The sequence below is a fragment of the Euwallacea similis genome, chromosome 6 (assembly GCF_039881205.1).
Source record: "Euwallacea similis isolate ESF13 chromosome 6, ESF131.1, whole genome shotgun sequence".
Taxonomy (NCBI): domain Eukaryota; kingdom Metazoa; phylum Arthropoda; class Insecta; order Coleoptera; family Curculionidae; genus Euwallacea; species Euwallacea similis.
In genome coordinates this window covers 5465211-5484782 of record NC_089614.1, presented here as the reverse complement: position 1 = coordinate 5484782, position 19572 = coordinate 5465211, and the positions used below count along the sequence as shown (strand labels likewise).

The 19572-nt window shown below is 34.3% G+C and overlaps 2 protein-coding genes across 2 annotated transcripts; both read right to left on the bottom strand.

The window, feature by feature from the left end:
* Positions 1–14716, bottom strand: LOC136409707 (KICSTOR complex protein SZT2-like). The gene is made up of 32 exons (XM_066391390.1): positions 14320–14716; positions 13943–14124; positions 13643–13888; positions 13359–13589; positions 13149–13305; positions 12007–12227; positions 11833–11954; positions 11657–11780; positions 11469–11604; positions 11153–11414; positions 10933–11101; positions 10665–10883; positions 10280–10608; positions 9913–10219; positions 9305–9510; positions 8568–9251; positions 7628–8521; positions 6619–7142; positions 6350–6488; positions 6080–6300; positions 5308–6029; positions 3457–4674; positions 3242–3406; positions 2960–3188; positions 2562–2895; positions 1923–2097; positions 1659–1872; positions 1321–1609; positions 906–1261; positions 529–854; positions 348–463; positions 1–284 (listed from the first exon to the last, which is right to left on the bottom strand). Exons 1-32 carry the CDS (start codon positions 14375–14377, stop codon positions 251–253), a joined length of 9609 nt encoding a protein of 3202 aa, XP_066247487.1. The 5' UTR covers positions 14378–14716; the 3' UTR covers positions 1–250.
* A 372-nt stretch (positions 14717–15088) lies between these two features.
* On the bottom strand, positions 15089–19100 carry LOC136409628 (synaptophysin-like). The gene is made up of 4 exons (XM_066391258.1): positions 18885–19100; positions 16218–16502; positions 16000–16167; positions 15089–15939 (listed from the first exon to the last, which is right to left on the bottom strand). The coding sequence occupies exons 1-4, from the start codon at positions 18954–18956 to the stop codon at positions 15832–15834; spliced, it is 633 nt and encodes a 210-aa protein (XP_066247355.1). The 5' UTR covers positions 18957–19100; the 3' UTR covers positions 15089–15831.
* Positions 19101–19572: the final 472 nt, after the last annotated feature.

Genomic DNA, 19572 nt, shown 5'->3' with positions numbered 1-19572 from the left:
TAAAAACCAAAATCTTTATTAAATTCATCTAGTTGCATCGATGGCACGTAAAAAAACTATACGTTACTCATTTACACATCTTGCCAGGCACATGTTTCTACATTTATCACAGTAATATGAGCCGTCACATTTACACTTACTTACACACACGTAAATTACCTGATGTTGCACGTATTTGTTGTAACATAAGAAAAATAAAATAAAATAAACATAACATATAAAAATATCTACTCATCCTTAGAGTAGTCTTTTATGAGGTACTGATTTCCTTAAAGTCCTTGAACCTATTTAAAAATAAAAAAACAATATGAGCATTTTGGAATGATCATCCACTGATCATTCCAGACCAAAGATAGAAACATATACAATTGACAAAACCATCACGAAGTGATTTCTCGTATCCCAAACCCAATGGGTCAGTGTCGTCCCTTTTGTTCGGTTCCCGATAAACTGCATAGAGTTCCTTATAAAGGTTAAAAAAAAGTAGTTTACACATATTTAATGTTGATAAGTGCATAGTTAACGTACCCCTCGAGAAGTCCCCAAGTCGATACTCAACATCATGAAAGCCCCATAGTACCTCGGGTGTAAAATCACATAGTAGGAAATACTACCATCACTTGAAGTGAATATTCTATACTGGTCCACGTATTTCACTAGTAAAAGCTTAGCAAGTCCCTGATACCAGGAGAGAGGTTGATTGAGCAATGGCCCTAAACTAGGATTTAGATGGGATAAAGGTGTCAATTTGGCTAGGTATTTCAGATCTATGAATTCGTCAAAGCTCAAAGCAGTTGAGTCTTGAGGTGCTATCATCCTATTCCAAAGCAAATTCGTCCTGCAGTGTGCCATACCTACAATCACACATTCACAGAAACACACTAGTTAATTATTCCAACTTCTACCTTTAGAAACCATATCTTTAATATCTTTCTGAATCGCTTTTGCTTTATCCAAAATGAGCTGGTGCATAATTTGTTCGTGAGGAGAATAGTAGCCCAAATAATTCACGCTTTCTTGCATGATAGTCACATTAGCCAACAATTTGCTAATCGGCCTCTCTTCCGAAGATCTGCTTAAAGATTTCTCATCATTTTCCCCGAGACTCTCAGTAATCTCCGCTTCGTCATTCGAATCTGATTTGGGTAAACTCAATTCGACATCATTGACAGATTTTTCAAGTCCTGAGGAGGTGCCCGTAGATGAAACTGTGCGGAATTTACCCAGTTTTTGTTCGTTATCAAACATCGGATAAGTTTCTCTACAAATAAGTAAACCAAATAATTTTAAAAGTTGAAGGAATGAGAATTTATTTTTTACCTTTTGGAAGTTAAAATTAAATAATACTTGAGATGGACAACTTTATCTGTAGGTTTGTACGGGGTGCACATGTTATACACCACTAAAGTCATGTCAAAATCGTCTGTGTGTTGCCTGTCTTGAGAGTCTTTATAAGAAATTTGTCTGGCAGTGCTAGTTTGCACTAAAATAAACTCCGCACTACCGTTTTCCATTTCTAGAACATTAAATCCATACTGACTGACATTTGCCAACAAGTAATCAAATAGTTGTTTCCCCTCGGTTACCAGTTCCTCGATAGTTATGGTATCTGTAAATTCACTTCAACAAAATTGACTTAAAACCCAGAAAATTAATACCTGTATGAACCAAATTTCTAGCAAAATTCGGAGCTTTATTATAGTATTTCAGAAAATCATCCAAAAACTGATGCACATTATACTTTTCAGGCAACTTTCCATGATTACCAGCTATATAATTATAAATAGACCGCAAGTGGTAGTCATAAGTAAAGGAATGCAAATGCATTAAAACTTTCACTTTATCACATTCGTCCAAGAAACTTAGCGTAAACTACAAAACCGCTAGTTAATTAAACGGACTGAAGGGCCAAAACAACTTACTCCGTTAACTGAAGCTCTCGAAGTTACATTCTGAAGTCTACTGCACTCAATGGCGTGTAATTTGGCCACGAAGAAGGGTTCTTCGAAGGAAACGGTAAATATTAAAATGCCACCCAAAATTGTTCTTTGTATATAGAACACTGAGTTATAGGAAGATTTGTCTTTAACCCAAGCTCTGCAAAAATTTTATGGTTTTACAGAGGTGGAAAAAATTTTCACGACATGATATAAAATAGAAGAGGGCAATTTTTTAAAGTGAAATTTCCAGACAATCGACTAATAAACCCAGCTAAAAATATTGCATGTAATATTTAAAATTGATAAACTAGGGTAGACTCAGCGTAGAGAGATTTGTATTTTTTCGTTCAGACGGAGATCAACTAGTCTAAATAGTAACAATAATTGTGAACTTCAATAAATATGTAATGGCTATTGATAAAAAGAAGTCGATCGAAAAAAAAAAACATTTTTTGACAAAAAATACCAAAGAATGAGCTCTAAAAAATATATGCCGACGCTTGTAGTGTTTCACGATAAATAAACTATGTGTAAAAAAAATATTGAACTCATGAATAAATTTAAGCTTTAGTCAGGCCGAAAAATTCGTTCACCAAACATAAATATTATCTTGTGCCTTACCCAAGGCTTCCAGCTTGAGGATTATCGATTTGCAATGGAGTAAAACCCAACGTTAGCAAGTAATTTCGATATTCGCTGAAAAAGGAGTAGCATAAATCTGAATGCCAACACTCTTTTTCTTTATCAGAAATCCTATCGGAAAGTTGAATGGCTTGGGACGGGCAAAGGGAGTGATCTCTAGTGGAAGCAGATTTTAGTCTCCAACGAGACAGAAACAACAAGGGTGTGTGAACATAATGTAAAATCCTGGAATTTTGCATTAATAAGCCCAGCTGTGGTACTGAAGTACTTCCGGTTCTTGACTGATACATGGAATGCAACTTTTTCATTTCGTCTAAAATAAAAACATTTAATCATTACTTCCATTAAAGAAAAAAAAAACATTCCGCAAGAAATACCTCTGTTTTTCTTTTCTAGAGACTTCATTTCCCGCATTTCGATGGTAAAAATTGCGACAGCATCAAGAGACACATATTTCGAGCTGCAGAAATTGTCCCTAAAACTCTCGAGAACCATCGGAAGGTTGAAATTGGATTGGCCAGACTTTTTCTGAGATTGATCTTTGGGGAATTTAGACATTGCATCTAAGTTTCCAATTAATGGGTAATAGTTGTTACTAGGAAGCGTCTACAATTGAATCAAATTATTTTGAGTAAACTATAGTTTGAAATCAAATTTACAAAGCATTTGCGGGTCAATGGCTGATTGTAAAATAATCCCAACTTTTGAGAAGTTGCAGAGTTTACAAAACAGGACCTCAAGGCGAGCCATTGGGCTAAATTCATGCAATTCTTTGTGAGTTTGTCTATGTTCTCTTTAGCCCAATTATAAGTATAAATCGTAATCTAAAAAAAGAAATACAATCATACCTATAAATTAACTAAAAAGAAATTACATTATCGCTCTCTACGGAAATCCAAAACATCTTCTGTCTAGGGATGAACATATTCTCAAACAAAAATGGCACGAATTTCTGTACGTGTTTCAAATTTTGCGGATTTAAAGCCACAGAAATGTCGGCACTTCCATCTTCCATGTGCTGCCACTTTTGAAAACTTCTAGATATAATTATATATCGTTGAATGACGCTAGAAGACACAAAGGGCACAAACATATCTTCGCTTTTAGAGTTTAAGTTGTGTGTTGACAAAGCCCTAAATGCCTTGGGTTGATCCGTAAGCATGGTGAAAAGCTGCTTGATGATTAAATTTGGTAAGTGATGATTAGTTAATTTAAAGATTTGCTTTCTAACTGCTGGAGCCTTTAAATTGTCTCCAAATTCCATCCAGGAAGGCAGAAATTTTGAATACACTATTGATAAAACACCGTTGTCTTTGGTAGTTTCACTTTCGTTTTCCTTTTCCAAAGTTATAGCTCTAGAAGTTTTTACGCTTATTGGATGAACCGTTGAGCGCTTTCCGAATTTTTTGATTGAAAAGAATTGAGAGTCTAATTTTTTGGGCAAAGAATCCAATACACGTTTCCTAATGTTTTTGTCAAAAGTCAAGTCCAGCTCACATTTATACTCAATTTCTTTATCCAAATTTAAATCATCAATTTCAATTTTCTTCCTTGAAATGTGTAAATTTTCTTGGAATTCCTCCACGCACAAAGGCTTTTTAAGTAAATAATACTCGGTAACAATGTCCCAAGTGGCTTGACGAGCAGCTGCCGTGAGCTTCTTCTCCAAATTCTCTATATTAATCCTACCTTGCTTCCACAGTCGAAATTCCAAATATGATTGAGGAAGTTCATTTATATCCTCAATAATAGAGCTACTCACACAAGCCTCATAGTTCTTTTCAATGAAAACTGTTTCAAAATGGTTCTCACTATCGACTAAAGAGTCGCACTCACAGTTAGAAAACAGGGCTAATACTATACAAGCAATTCCTCTACTTCCTGAAGTAGGAGTTTGGCTTTGGTTATATATAAATATGTGGTCTTGAGGAATGAGTTTTGCTTTGCTATCCACAGTATAATCCTTGAAATGGCATTCTGGACGGCAATCTGTATATTTAGGAACGTTTAGGAACTGAAGTAAGTTTTGCTTCAAATAATGGATGAAGGCGTTGGAATTTTCTAGTTTGAGGGCAAAATCCTGTACCGTGCACTAAAATAAGTTTTAAATATCAGGTTTTTAAGGGCTTTGTTTAGTAACAGAATACAGTACCTCGGTAAAGTCTTGCCCAAATTCGATTTAAATTATTCGAAAAAATGCTCTTATACATAGAATATTTGTATTGATAAAAAAAAAGGCTTCTCTGATATTTATTCAACAAGGGTGGATGAACAACGTTACGACCACAGGGTCAATCTTTTTTACTGAAAATCTTGTAATATAACCATTGTCAGCATATGTATATTCGACCATTTTCAAGAGAATGACTAGTAAAGTTATCAAAATTTCGTTTCCCTTGGATCACCCTATATGGTAAGCAAAATTTTACATGTTGTTAGGCTCCGTTCAGTTTATTGTGTTAAAATTACAATCTTATGGGTTTACCGTTATTTATCAATTAGGTTCTTACACTTTCATCTCCCTATAATGCGGAATTTTTGCAGTAAAAACTTATTCTCTAAAGGTGAGTGAGGTTCTACAAGAAGTGTCTATTTATACTAAATAACCCTATATTTCACGTGAAAGAGAGTTTTCTCAAAAAAACATAACCCTAATTTTCATATCAATTGGAGCAAGATTTTAAAGATGCACTATGGAAGAACTTCGTTTCTAAAAAAATCTTACTCGAATAAAGCAATCAGGATTCTGCGGTTTTTGAATAAACCTAACATCCTCTGGAGTTAAAGGACACATGGCATTTCTAGTTAAGGTCCCGGACAAAAAGTCGAGAACAGCATCATCCAGTTTATTTTGTAGCACCTGCACTAACCCATTTTGTACATCAGTCCCGACCTCAGCAATTCCATGCACTCTAAGAATTAATGTGTCTTCGTTGATTTTTTCCCGGGAATCTTCAAAAGCCCTGCTTTCTTTCTCTCCAAATGACCGGACTCTTGGACGTAAGTTATCAGCTGATACGATGGAGGCAATGCTTTGGTCTGAACTAGCCAAATCGGGCTTATTTTGACCGATTGGCAAAGATGCTATAGAGGGACTCCTTGAAAAAGCTAAACCTTCACCGTCGGCAGGTTTTGTTGACAACCTAGCCCCAGCAATGCTTGAACTTTCATAGAGTCTCAAATAGAACACGCTATCTTCTTCATCTTTGTACACAAACATATTGGATCTATTAACAACTGAGAATTTCTCCAAGATGTTTTTTAACGCCGAAATACCTCTGGAGATTCCAGTTTTCGTCCCAATACCAGTTTTCAATCGGGGATGTAGGTAAAATACTTTTTCCCAAACTACTGGGCAACTGAAATAGCCAGGTTTTAAATGCAGGGATGCTTCTGACATTGAGCGGGAATAAAACATGTTTTCAGAGTCATCGCTAGTATCACTTGCTGTAATGTTCAGGTGGTAAAGAAAATTAAGATAAATGTAAACATATTACGGTCATATCCCTTCATTTTGTCATAAGAGCTACCTGCAGCAACAAGATCACTCGAAAGAGAATCGTCAGGTTCCAACAAAGAATCGCATGTTTTGGACTTATATAAAGACTGCAGAAGCAGAAGCTGGTTAACTCTCTTACATAAATCGGCAATAGAATCGCAAACTGCGCGTTGAATGTCAATGTATTCATCTACACAAGGAGTTCCTAATTCCTGAAATCTAAAAAAACCCTTAGAAAAATTGCTTTTTTGGTTATTGACGTAAATACCTGCAGTGGAAATACACATTTACAAGGTCTTGTTCAATCTTTAGGATCAACCAGAAGTTTGGTAAATGGGTTCTTTTGTTGCCTAAAGTTACTACCCACTCGTAGTCGTCATCATCTTCACTCACATCATCATCGTACCCTAAACACCACAATATGAAATACACAAAATCCACAACAAACCTCAAACTATAAAAGTTTGATCAAAATAAAGCCTTACACTAAGACATTGCGAAAACAATGAAAATGATAGTTTTCTTTTCTAAACTGACCTCCATCAGTCCCTGTAATGCTTTCGCTGCTGATATCACTCTGTTGCGAAACGGTATCCTCCTTGCAGCTACTTCCTACATAGGAATCATCACTTCTAAACAAGCCGCATATATCCACTGGGAACTCATCACTGCTATTAGAATGGGTAGTAACGGATAAGTTCACGTAAGTATCCGACTCTTTCAACAAATTATCCTTAGCAACGTAATAATAGTCTTGCTCTTGACAAAGCCGATATCCAATGGGCAATTTAATCCCTTGAAACTCTTGCAAGAACTTTTCATGGCTCTGCTCGGTTATATACACAAAATTCAACGTAAGTTTCTCCATTTTACATGAATCTCTGGTTAAATATCCTCCGGACACATGCTTTATGACACTCTTAATAGTATTTGTGGTTACAGGAATGGTATCCAAGAGAGCGGTGCATATTTCATCCTCTAATAACCATTTAACTTCATCGCAAAGCTTGTCTACTGATCGTCTTTGAAGGTCGGTCAAATTCCTTAACGGCATTGCTACCCTGGACGAAAAAGACATCTTTCAAAAATAGGGATAGAACAGACATCCAGTTGAGGTACAAAGTACCAGCCAGTCCGGTCTTACCAGCGGATGTTCGGGTTTGCAGGATTTTTTGGCGAATGAGGCCGGACAATTTAGTATAATATTAAATAATACAGTAACCGAAATTAAAAAATTGTTAAAACTATAAATAATTAATAGTTTAATGTTTTAAAGCAAATAATTATTAGAAATACATAATCAATTAAAATATAAAATATGATTTTTATCACGGATTAATTTATTATTTATGATCCATCAAGACCAAAGCATGAAAAAGGACGAAACAGAACTAATCTATTCCTATTATTCGCTGTTATGTCTAGAAGATTCACAAAAAGTAAATATGAAATGTGGGCAAAATCCCTAAATTTCAGACGATGCTAATACCATGACGATACGTATGATACAAATTATAAAAATAATCTAAACAAATAATTTACTTACTCAGAAGTCATACTAGCGTCGGACGTAGAGCTAATAGTGCGTTGCAATCCTCCTTCAGAGCAGAAAGAGGTACTGCGAAGGCTTTGCTGAGAGTACTCAGTTAAAATGTTCTGAATACGAGATGGCAATGTAAGACAAAAAATATCCAAAGTCACTTGCAATTTCGATTTACTGATAAACTCCGTGGATTTTTCTATATTCTGAATAAGCTCCCCAAGGCAGGCAGGTAGTACTCTCACCGAAGTGTTGCTGTGACCCCCGTTATTATATTTTAAAGTGCAAACAAAATGAAGAAATAATGGACTGACATCACTAACGCTTGCTACATCCAGAGGACCTGGATGCAAGACTTTAGTAAATGCCAGAGGCCCTTCCGAATATATGCTCATATCTCTTTCAGATATGAATTCTATTTCTGAAGCACAGACACTCGCATCATCATCACTATTATTGGCCTTTTCTTCTGGTTGAATACATAGATGTCTGAAGTAGTAATATTCGCCATTACTGCTGATTTGGTTGAAGGAAGTGCAGACCATCTTAAAGAACTTCCTTTTAACTAGCATATGCAGATCCTTCAATTCACTGCAAGGAAGAGCTTCGTTCAAGACTTGAGTGAAGATTTTGTCGCTTTTAGTCTGCCTGACGTGGGAGCAGGATTTTGTAATATAATCAGTGATGTCTATTTCTTGTATTTCTTCCTCGCACAAATCCATCGCATTTTGAACATCTGAGCTATGGATATAAATCCCGCTATGAAGGGCAAGAAAGAGAGATAGGACGTAGCATTTTGTAAGAGTCATTTCCAATGCAGTGCAGTGATCTTTGATGTTTCTCAGAGGGGCAGGTGCTTCAGTCTCTTCCGAGCAGCTTTCGGTGTCACTTCCTTTTAACCTAAAGTTCACGATTAGACAAGGCTTTAACACAAAAGTAGGCTTACTTCTCCTGAATTTCCCCGGTAATACACTGCGCATACTTAAAGCGATTATCCACATACAAATCCTCAGGTGTACTAGATTCGTCATGTTCTTTCTCGACATACGCGTTTACTAAAAGCTTCAAAGGGCAATCGTAAACATATATGGGCAAAGTCAAAACATGTGGCGTGTTTATTGGTACATCGCTGACATTACTCGCTCGCGATGACGCCCTTTCTTCAGTTTCCACATGAGCATTTTCTGGGTCTAAACCTGTCAGTACTCTAAGATCGTCCACTGATGCAGGCAAAAATGTCAATATTACATGTGTAACAGAAACACCCTTAATATAGCATTTCCAACGAAAATTGTGTTCTGAATTTGAAGATCTTTCCGATATTGGGCATGAATGTACAGCCTTGCAGGCTCTATGTCTTAGCACAAGTGATTTAGTAAAATTGTGGCATTCTTCGTTAGAAAGTTCTAATTCTCTGTCATGTAACAATGAAAAGTGCTCAAAGACATTATCTAATAGTAATTTATTGGCCCTATCTCCTTTAGGGCTCTTCTTAAAATTATTTACTTGCTCTTGTTTTAGCATAGAGAAGAGCAATTCAGTTTGGTGACATAAATGTAAAACCCGAATTGGGTCAAATTCAAATGGAATGTGTTCGATACGTGGAGATACGATTGGATACCACGGAGATCTAAAAATATATTAATCTAGTTTTTTTTATTTAAAGATATGGAGATGATTTACCCGTTTTCAGGTACATGGTGATTTTGATATATATCAGCTGATACTCGATTGCTTTTATGTGAAAGTGATCTCCTGCTAAAACTAGTCCTAGCAACGTTTACCTCCATACCAGAGGTGAGATTATGAACGGCCTTGTTTTGGCACATCAGAGATATGTGTTCCATTGTCAATAAGTCATCAATACAGCGATGGTCATTTTTGCGGATCTTGAAAGAGAATACAATATTGGTTACAGTAAGGCATACACATATAGGGTGATTGTATTGCAATTCAGCTAAAAATCCAAGTAATTTAAAATTACCAAAAAAATAATCATTGTCACTGAAGATTTAAAAAAATGAACTACGAATTTTTTGGCATCACTTGTATTTTCCACTTGTTTCCAAGCAATATGTAATTTTTCTATTCTTTTAATAAAAACTTGTATTGATTTTTTTCCGAAATCGTCTCATATTTTATTCAAATCTGGTCCATTTAAATGAGCATATTTCTCAAGTACCCATTATACTTTTTTCGGTCTTTAATCATCATATACAAATTATCGAAAACAAGAATTTTCATAGCTTTTTCCAATGACTACCTATTAATTTATTTCTGTACCAACTTACCGCTTCAGCAATTTGATAATAATTCTTATCGTTAAAGTAACTAATCGTGGAATTACTAGGCAATACTTTCCCGTACTGTGGTTCCACCCAAACTTCCGTAATCATCTGCAGCTCTGCCTCCATATCGGACACTGGTTCCACTTCCTCGTCTGACCCACTGAAAAAGTCATCTCCCCAATTATAATATGGGGGAAAAAGCACATATTGCACTACACAGCTTGCGTTTGAATCTAGCCACACTTCTCGAACCATTGTAACGATCCCTGATGAAGAATACGCAAAGTGATAGCCTTCTTTTAAGCGCATCCTAAATAATCACAAGACAAACTTCAGCTCTTCGTTCAAAAAAACTTCAAGAATGTTGTACCGGGTAAGGGTGTTTAATATCCTGGAAACTGAGTTATCAGGTAAACGAGGATTCGCCGCATAATTGGTGCTCCAAATCCATCTTTTATGAAACAAATAGCGCGACAGAGTTGTGAATAGAGACCCAGAAACTGGAGATGAATAGCAGCTAGAACTATCTAAAGGCTGAGTCCCATCAGGAAAGACTACTGTAGTGTAAGTGTTTGGCACTCTTTCATAGCGAATCAAAATCCTTTCCAAAGGTTTATGGAGCAGCACGCAACAGGACGGTTCGTTAGCTTTGGGTATGTAAGACAGAGACAGCAATTTAGCTTTTAATTCATCACAAACCTGCAAAACTTTAGTTAACTTTTTTTACTAACTAGATTTAAATGCAATGAACATACTTCGTATCGGGCCTGTCCAGGAGTATTTGTGGAAAATCCTAAATTTAACACGGCACTTGGAAACTTGGAACTAACTCTAACTATGCAAAATCCTATTGGAGACTTATCTACCTCTGCATAAAGCAATTTTAAATACGTGTGGTTGTCGATAAGAATAAAGGAAGCCCATTCTGCAAGCATAACATAGAGAGCAACCACTGCTTGCCTGCATTGCACAACCTGGAAAATTTCTATCTTCAATGCAGTATGGCAGAAGGTAAACTCTAACCTGGTATCTTTGAGAAGAACAATTGGTCGTATAAAGCGTAGAAGGTAGAGGGTTGTCATGGGTTAATATTAATGAAATTTTGTGTGTATGAAACCATTTCCTCCAGTGATTTGTTTCCATTTGGCTGATACCTTGCCACATATTAACGAAATTCAAACAATAGTTATCCCTGTAAAAAATTGTTTTTCTTCCTAATTTCGTGCATATATTCTTTAAATACCTAGGCGATAAAATAAGCTTAGTAGAATCTGAATAAGAAGGGCTATTAGTAGTAAAAACTGCAAGTCCACTTTTAACACTATCAGGTAATGTGCACCAGTCCTCGTTAATTGTAAAATTGCTTAATTGAGTTGCCAAGCCTGAGTCCCCTGTGGACACTTGGGACAACTTACTCCAAAATCTTTGAATTATAGCTCGTCTAAACACTGATTTAGTTTCCTTCTTTATTAGGCACGTCATATCATGTAAAAATTCATAGGGAGCTACAAATCAATTTCATTCTAATATATTTTGTGGAACAATATTGTTATTGTTACCATAAATGTAAACCTCAAAATGAGTGACATTTTTCACCACAGGCCACTGCGAAGTCAATTTGTACTGAATGTAAATGGAAGATTTCCATTGGTGTATTAATTTAATTTCCAAATTTCCATTCATAAAGAATATATTCTATAAATTAAAAACATTAAATCTGTCACTTTTGTATTTTTTTTAAACTTACATCTACAGTAAATCCTTCTCGCATACGTCTAGCTAAGAGAAGCAATAAAGAAATATTGGTGCTACTTTCAGTCTGTCTTTTTGACAAGAGGTTAGGCAGTCTTTGGTTATAAAATCTATCATTTCTGCAATTTTTTCCAATTAAAAATAAAAATTTCTAACGCCTACATGACTCACATTACAGTCCACGGTTTCACACTATCACAGACTCTGCCAGACGTCCTGGAGTTATTGTTATGGAAACTCCAAATTAAGAACATTTCCTGGTAAAAATTCATAGACATTATAGGATCGTGCACCTAAAATCCATAGTTTTGAACTTCAAAATTAACCAAATGGGCATGAACTTACAATTTTTGGAAAATTTTCTAAACAGGTACCTAAAGTTGAATACGCAAAAAAGTATAACAAATCTATATATGACACTAGCCCCGCACCACAGTGGGGGTGGTACTTAGAACCTATTTTAAGGAATGAAACGGCTATAGCGTCATAGTGTAATTGATGCAGCATAGTTTCCATCACACTGGAATCAGGCATTGACACTATCCCATCAGTTATGACTAGAATATCTAAAAATGTTCAAATCATTCAGTATTTTATTTGAGCGTTATTGGAGCCGAAATATTTCCCGGGAAAACGGCTATTAAATAAATTTTTGAGTCTTTATTTTTAGTCGAATTTTCTGATTCAAGTAATTGATGTGCATTTAAACCGTGCCAAGAAACTAGGTGAGCTTCAGCTATAACCGGTTTCTGAAACGCATTTTCATATACTTTTGACTTAAAATATGAAATATTCAAGGTACAATACAATCTAGCCTTGTATGCAACGAATTACGAAAGTTAAGTTTAATTTTTTTGGCATAAATATGAACTGTGCATCTTGTAAAAACTAGTTGTTGTTTAAATATTTGCAGCAAGTCTATTAATACATTTATTAAGTGATGTGGGGAGCGCATCGTTAATATATACTGCATTGAAGCAAAGACAAACAATCATTAAGAAATTGATAATCTGAACAAACATCATTATGATTCCATTATATTCCTATCACAGCTTTTAATTACTTAGATAAAGAAAAACGATGAATGCATTACGTGCTTTATATTTATATTTAATGCATTTGAATATTTAAAACAGTTGCATATAAAAAATTGTAAAACCTACACCTTTTGTCAATGGTGTACATACATAGAAGTGGCTATTAAATGTTGTTTAGTTTGAAACAAAAAAAAACCTTTGTTTAATTATTTTGTAACTAAAGGTATTTGATTAATTGACGCAGGTACCTACCAAAAAAATTCCCTAATAAGAATACTAAAAAAATTTTACATCTCTAACGTAATTAACCCTGAATTAACTAAAATCTTCAAGCCTGGAATGATTCCAAAACAGAAAGCATTTAACTCTAATATTAAAAGTATGTAAATTATAAATTACTCCGAAATGATATAAGTTTATTATGATGTATTGACAAATCTAAATACTTACGACTTAGTGTTGGTTCAGGCAAAAGATATATGGCCAACATTGAATACCTCAGCATGTTAACAAAATTGGCATCTGGAGTCACCATAGGTATTTTTGATAAACGCCCTACATCAAAACTCTCAAATTCGCCACCAGATAAAGTGGCATCATGTGCTGCCTATCAAAATTTCATTAAAAAACTCAAATTTTCACTTCAAATTTTGGTCTCACCCTTTGAGTTTGGATTTTCTCAATGGCATGATTGCAAGCTTCAGCAATTTTGCCTTCTAACATGTGAAAATGAGTTTCTACGCATTTTATAATCTCATTTACGTTTTTGGGTGTCATTTGAATGCCTTTCAATATAACTTGTTGTGCTGGGGTTATGAAAAAAGGAGTGTTTGCCAATATTGTTAAATAAATGCAAGGTTGAAAGACTAAAGAATTTCCAGGGATTGTAAACTAAAAATCGGCTTTTTAAATGTTGTCTCATAATAATTGTAAAGCACACTGACCTGTTTTGAAAGACCCTCAATGCTTATTTTAAAACTATGTAAAATCTGATCAAAAACTACTTCTTTTCTTTGAACATTGACATCAGCATGACTAGGACTCATATCCAAACAATAAGCAATACGATAGGCATGAGCCACAAATTTGGCTTCTGTACGATATGTAACCAAAAACTGAGTACATTTCAAATTCAAGTTTTGCTCTCGAGGTATTGCTGATATGATTTCAATGTTTGTGGAATTTTCCAACTAAAATTTAAATGCCTTTCTTAACAATAAAATTGGTAACTAAAGACTACTCACCAATTTGGGGCTTGAAACAGTTATGGTGGCATTCAGGTGATCCAAAAGCCATTGCAGTCGAGCAGCTCGTGATATTGGAACATTTTTAGGCAAAAGTAAGTAAACAGTTTTTGCCTCAAGAAAGTCTGGAGGTAGACATTCTCCACATGTAAAATCTTGAGAGAATTGAAATCCATACTCAGCTATGTGAAAAATAAATTTATTGTAAAAACATTAAAAAATTTTAATCTTGTTGAATATTTGTGTGGAAACAAAGACATGTAATATAAAAAAAGGTCTTTACTTATTTCAGATCTTAGGAACATCTACAAAGTTTACCAAACTCAGATTAGAATAAAGTTATTTTATTAGCGAAATATTGTGCTTGCAGTATTTACCTGATGGTGGCAACTCAATTCCTTCATCGGAACACTGACTCTGGGCATCAAAATCCATTATAACTCATATTACTTAAAATTGTAATTAAGTAGTGAAAACAAAGAATGTAAATGAGGATGACCCTACGTTATTGAAGCATTTAAAACCACTGAGAGTATGTTATTGCTATCCCAACAAACAGTAAACAAAAAAGTCACACAGATTTATTATTGTTTGACAACCTCTGGAAAGTCTTTTCCTTAAGTGATTGTTGTCTTCCAGCCAAAGCAAACGAAAACAATCCGGTCTTGGATATCCACGTGTAAAGAAAAGTAACATAATTAGATAAACATTGATATTTTATTAGAATTACATCACGCTAAACTCTAGCCACTCGCGAAATTAAATAATAAAATTAAAAACAATAACCTCAAACTTTTTGACTATTCAATGAGGTGGGTAACGGAAGATTAGCCGATAGATGGCTCTACATACATTCAATAAAGTTCAAAATTTTCGCGCATCCACCAGGTATCAAAATTGTTGAGTTCTGAATCGAATAATCCATTCCGACTTCATGTTCTTTTCCATACCTAATAAGATAGAATTGAATTTATGGGATCTAGCAAAAGCTAATTGCTACTTAATTGTCAATTAACATCGGCTAAAAAATGGACCTTCATTTATAATTCCTCTAGTGTTCTAGTGGAAATAGAAGCGAAAGGCAGATAAGGTTCAAAAACACAGCTTTCTTTAAGCTTGAAAACAAGACAAATAAAATAATGAGTGTAAACAAAATGATCTTTATTTCAAATAAAAAAATCCGATATGACACATTACTGTTAACGTTAAATAAGTTAAGGTATAAAAATAGAGTATTTGGCATATGAATGGGACAAAATAACGCATCAAATCTGCTGAAGTAGATTCAGAGAAATTCTCTTGGGAGTTTGAGCGATATGAATAGTTGATATTTTATTGTACGCATAAGACAATGAAACTCAAAAATGAGTTAAAACAGCAGTCCTACTTTACACCTGTACTTCTATATATTTTCAACTAATATCCCTAACAACTATGTATTTCAAAGACAGAAATTCTATGCCCGACACTTTAGCCCTAAAGTCACATATTTATATTTCCTTGACGAACTCTGGAAAATGCCACGTCTACATCTATATCCTAGAGACTATAATAAAAGCAGGTGTAAACTTGCCAAAATACTGGGAAATCTTATTGGTTATAAAGACATTAACTACCTCACTGCCTAGAAAACTTGATGTTTGAATCAGTCAAGAACCAAAATAAACTAAAACAAAAAAATAACCGACTTTCTTGCAAATCTGCTAGAAACTCTTTAAAAAATCTAAATCTTAAACAATACTTTGAAGAAAAATAAAAAAAAACAACAAAAACTCTACAACTAAGTAATTAAGTGCTAGTCTCATGGATTATCTCAGCCATGGACCATTTTATTGGGTATACCTTGCAGATTAATGTGGCAAAAGTCCATTTGCTTGGCAAATATTGCTTTAAACCCCGCTAGTTGTTGGGGGTGCTCCCCCTTGGAACCACTCAGTTTCTTTGAAGAGGAACCATAGATCTGCTGCCCATAAGAAAAAATTCAAAAACCCAAAAATCTGAAAATTAATTTATTGTTCAATAAGGAAAGAACATTTTGCAAATTTATATGTTCTTACCGCTGAGATATTAAGTGTTGAAAAGCTGCTAGTTCTAATAGTTTTACAACAACCAGGTGGAGTGAGGGTAGGGTAACTAGTGACAGTCTTTAAACCAGATAAAGCATGGCTCCAGGCAGCGCTGCTTGAGAGCCACAAAACTGCCAGAAATACTGTTATGAGAAAATCCTGAAAAGCATTTTTTTAAATATTAAAAATGAAAAGCTTAAAATTCTTACATAGAGTGGTAGTTTTTTGTTGATTTTATAGGCTTCATCCATTTTTACATATATATAAATGATGGCAATAGTATAGAGAAATGAGAGTACACCAGTAGCAACAAAAAATCTTGCGTCTGAAGAAAAATCATTTGACACAGTAGCTGTGCAGTTGACATTGAGTACCAAGCTTTCACTAACATAAAATGGGTACTCAAATTTAATGCTGGATTCCATGTTGGGATATACAAAGCGAATGAATCCTACGTAGCCTGTGATTGTTGCAAATGCACATATAGAGAAAATCTGAAATATAATTAAAATATTTTATTGATTAAGTATTATATTTACTTAAAGTACTTGTACAGATAATTATGATTACTGCTATATGAAAATAATTACTTAAAATCCTAGTTTTTCTCACAGTTACTCTGAGTGGAAATTAAACAGAATTCAATCCTTCTTCACTCATCTGGTATACTTTCCCACAAGTAACAAAAAACAAGAATAATAGAAAACTTAAATCTAGTAAACTACTTTACAGTTGTTACCCCAAAGAGAAACGGCTCTTGCAAGTACTATTGTTTTGTTATTTTGATAAAGGAAACAAAAGTGTTATCCCGGAATTAATTGCCCTGTTTTTTTTCCTATCAGGTGCACACGGCGTCCAGCACTTCTTGAATGATGCTGGTAAATCAGCTATCTAGTTAATTCCTTATGAGTACTGCTATGTCATCTGCATAGGTTTGTACTTCCAGAAATATTATTTTCAGTGCAGGCGATCTTACTACTTTTTTGGAGACTTTCTGGTCTGGACGTGGGTTACAGTTCTCCACTCACAATCAGACGACTATTTAGTAATTCTGACCCCTATGGGTGTATTATTAATCTTGCAGAATTTTCGCCAGGATTTTCATTTGGTGTTCCTTATTTTGTGACTGTGATCCGTTAATGATTATTTGTATTCATTCTAATTACCCTAGGTTTTAGAATACTTAAATGGTTATCACAATTCTGAGCATTCTGAGTTGCAGTGTATTAGCTCATTGAACATTTTCTAGATAGGTTTAAGTTCAAAAGCATTCTGTTTCATAACATGCTATCTTGGCCTTCCAGATGAATTTTTCAAGTTGGTTTCTGTACTGCACCTATTCCATTTTGATATAAAGGTTTTCTTGGTGAGATAATTCTTTAATCTTTTATATAGCTTAATTCATGTGCCTCTGAATGTTAAGATTCCTTTTACCATCCAAGATTCATTTTGGCATCTTTTGGGGCATTGTTTTTTTTTTTATCTTCATGCTGGTACTAACTAATTCTCTCAGTAATGTTTTGAGATTTTTGTTGCTGTCTTGTTTAGATCACCAGAGCTGAGCATATTTTCCCAGTTTCCCTTCTTTAACAAACTGAACAATTTGTGATAGTTGACTGATATAAAATTCTTCTTCACATTTTTGGGAAATAACAATATTGCTCATAGGACTATATTGATATTTGTCATGTTGTGATTTGCTATGGCTATTGTAACAACTGCTTAACTGATAATGAGCTTGTGGATAAGCCTTAGCATAAAGCAATTTATGCAAGTGTGTATCCCTCCTGTGGAGTCTCTCTTTAGACTTGTTACCCAGTTTAATTGTAAGTCAATATCCACTTAGTAAATTCATGTATTCAGTTATATCTTGGTTTATAATTTGTGTATCTAACTTTGAAAATTCTTCAAAAACAATTGAATTAGATGCTTTGGAATCTGTATATGGCTAACAAAATAAATTTTATATTGTTAATATTAAAGTGAATGTGTAAATCATCAATGAAGTTTAACTTAAAACACACAACTTGTGTGATATCAAAAGAGTTTTTTACAAATAATTGCTACTCCTTCTACTTTGTATTTCTTTTTACACAAGAAAAAATGTCAGTTCACTAGCTGATCCAGATTTCAGTGTCACATTATAGGACTCTAATTTTAAAGCCCCTATGGGAAGAAGAACTATCAAGAAATTCTTTATGAGACTCCATATATTATGATTCAGACAATGTATCTAAATCTATTCTTTTTCATCCTCACAGATTTTGGTCACAAACACATCAAAGTCTTAAGAATGGCTCATATGTTAAATCTTTTTATTGACAAATTCAAAATCTGTGATGTACCTTGCATGCAATATTATGTTGCTTTTATTGGAAATTGCCAACCTATTTTTGCAATTTAAGTACTTATCAGGTCAGGTTTCAGCTAAGTAACACTAATTGATTGTATCTTGAAAACAAAACTTAAGTATCAGGAAGGACAATGGAGGTATACTACTAATTGTATTTTTTTAAAGTGTATATTGAAGTAAAATAAAAATATCAGATATTTTGGTCCACTGAAATCAATCACTTTCGTTTTAGTTTGAGTATTGATCTGCCTCAATAAAGTGAGAATGATGGTCCTCATGCTAACAACTAAGTTTACATGACTAGATTTTATTCAGTTACTTACTAAATATATCTAAAATAAGTATTAAGAAGCAAATAAATATAACAATGTCATTGTGATAGCATCTCGAGTTCCTGTAGGTAATTGATATAACTACTGTTAATAAGAAGAACCCTACGCCAGGAAGGTAAACACCCATTTCATGCAATCATCGTAGATAATAATTATTATAAATTGAAGTTGAAATGTTAAAAAATACTCACGAAATGCAAAATCCTCATAACTCCCCGAGGTTCTTGGAAGACGGAAAAGTTGAAATCCCGTACTGCGTCCATGATCCTTGTAGAGACTTATCCAGGTAAATCACAACTTTAGAATTTAAAGAGATAGCGGGAAAACAATTAAAATGTTATTAAGTGGAATTCTAAATACTTTATTGAGCTAGGCCAAAGTAATGGAAATGGAATCGAAAAAATTTTATAAATGTGACATAGGACGTTTTAGAAAGATATTGGCGTTTCCTAAAAAAATATGCTCCGGAGCAGAGTACTACCTTTTTTACTGCATACGAATGACAGAAAAGAAATATAATGGACGAGTTGATTCTAGTGACTTGATTGGTGGATCGATAAAGCAGATTTCTTCATCACTAACTCAGCCTAGAAACTGAGCATTATTAGAGACGATGCGCAAAAATTACAAAAATTCTTACCAGCTAATAAAGTAAAAATTGATGACTTCGACATTTCCTTTTAAACTCAGTTTTTCAATTACTTGTTAAACTTTGATGATTAAGTAAAGACAAAATAATTTTAAAATTAACTTAAACAATTAAACTCCATTAATACATTCTTACTAAGAAACGATTGTACCCCCTTCCATTGTCACTTTAAGTAAAATTAGATGCGACAGTCTTATGGTTTCCGTCGAGTAAATTTTCCTCATTAACTC

What these genes read in the sequence shown, in the direction of transcription:
- LOC136409707 (XM_066391390.1), bottom strand. Translation starts at nt 14,377, where the DNA reads ATGGATTTTGATGCCCAGAGTCAGTGTTCCGATGAAGGAATTGAGTTG. An exon ending in CTGGACAGGCCCGATACGAA is followed by an intron (nt 10,609 to 10,664) that starts GTATGTTCATTG and finishes AAAGTTTTGCAG; the next exon opens with GTTTGTGATGAATTAAAAGC. An exon ending in TAAAGATATGGTTTCTAAAG is followed by an intron (nt 855 to 905) that starts GTAGAAGTTGGA and finishes GTGTGATTGTAG; the next exon opens with GTATGGCACACTGCAGGACG.
- LOC136409628 (XM_066391258.1), bottom strand. Translation starts at nt 18,956, where the DNA reads ATGGACGCAGTACGGGATTTCAACTTTTCCGTCTTCCAAGAACCTCGG. An exon ending in ACAAAAAACTACCACTCTAT is followed by an intron (nt 16,168 to 16,217) that starts GTAAGAATTTTA and finishes AATGCTTTTCAG; the next exon opens with GATTTTCTCATAACAGTATT. An exon ending in CAACACTTAATATCTCAGCG is followed by an intron (nt 15,940 to 15,999) that starts GTAAGAACATAT and finishes ATTAATTTTCAG; the next exon opens with ATTTTTGGGTTTTTGAATTT.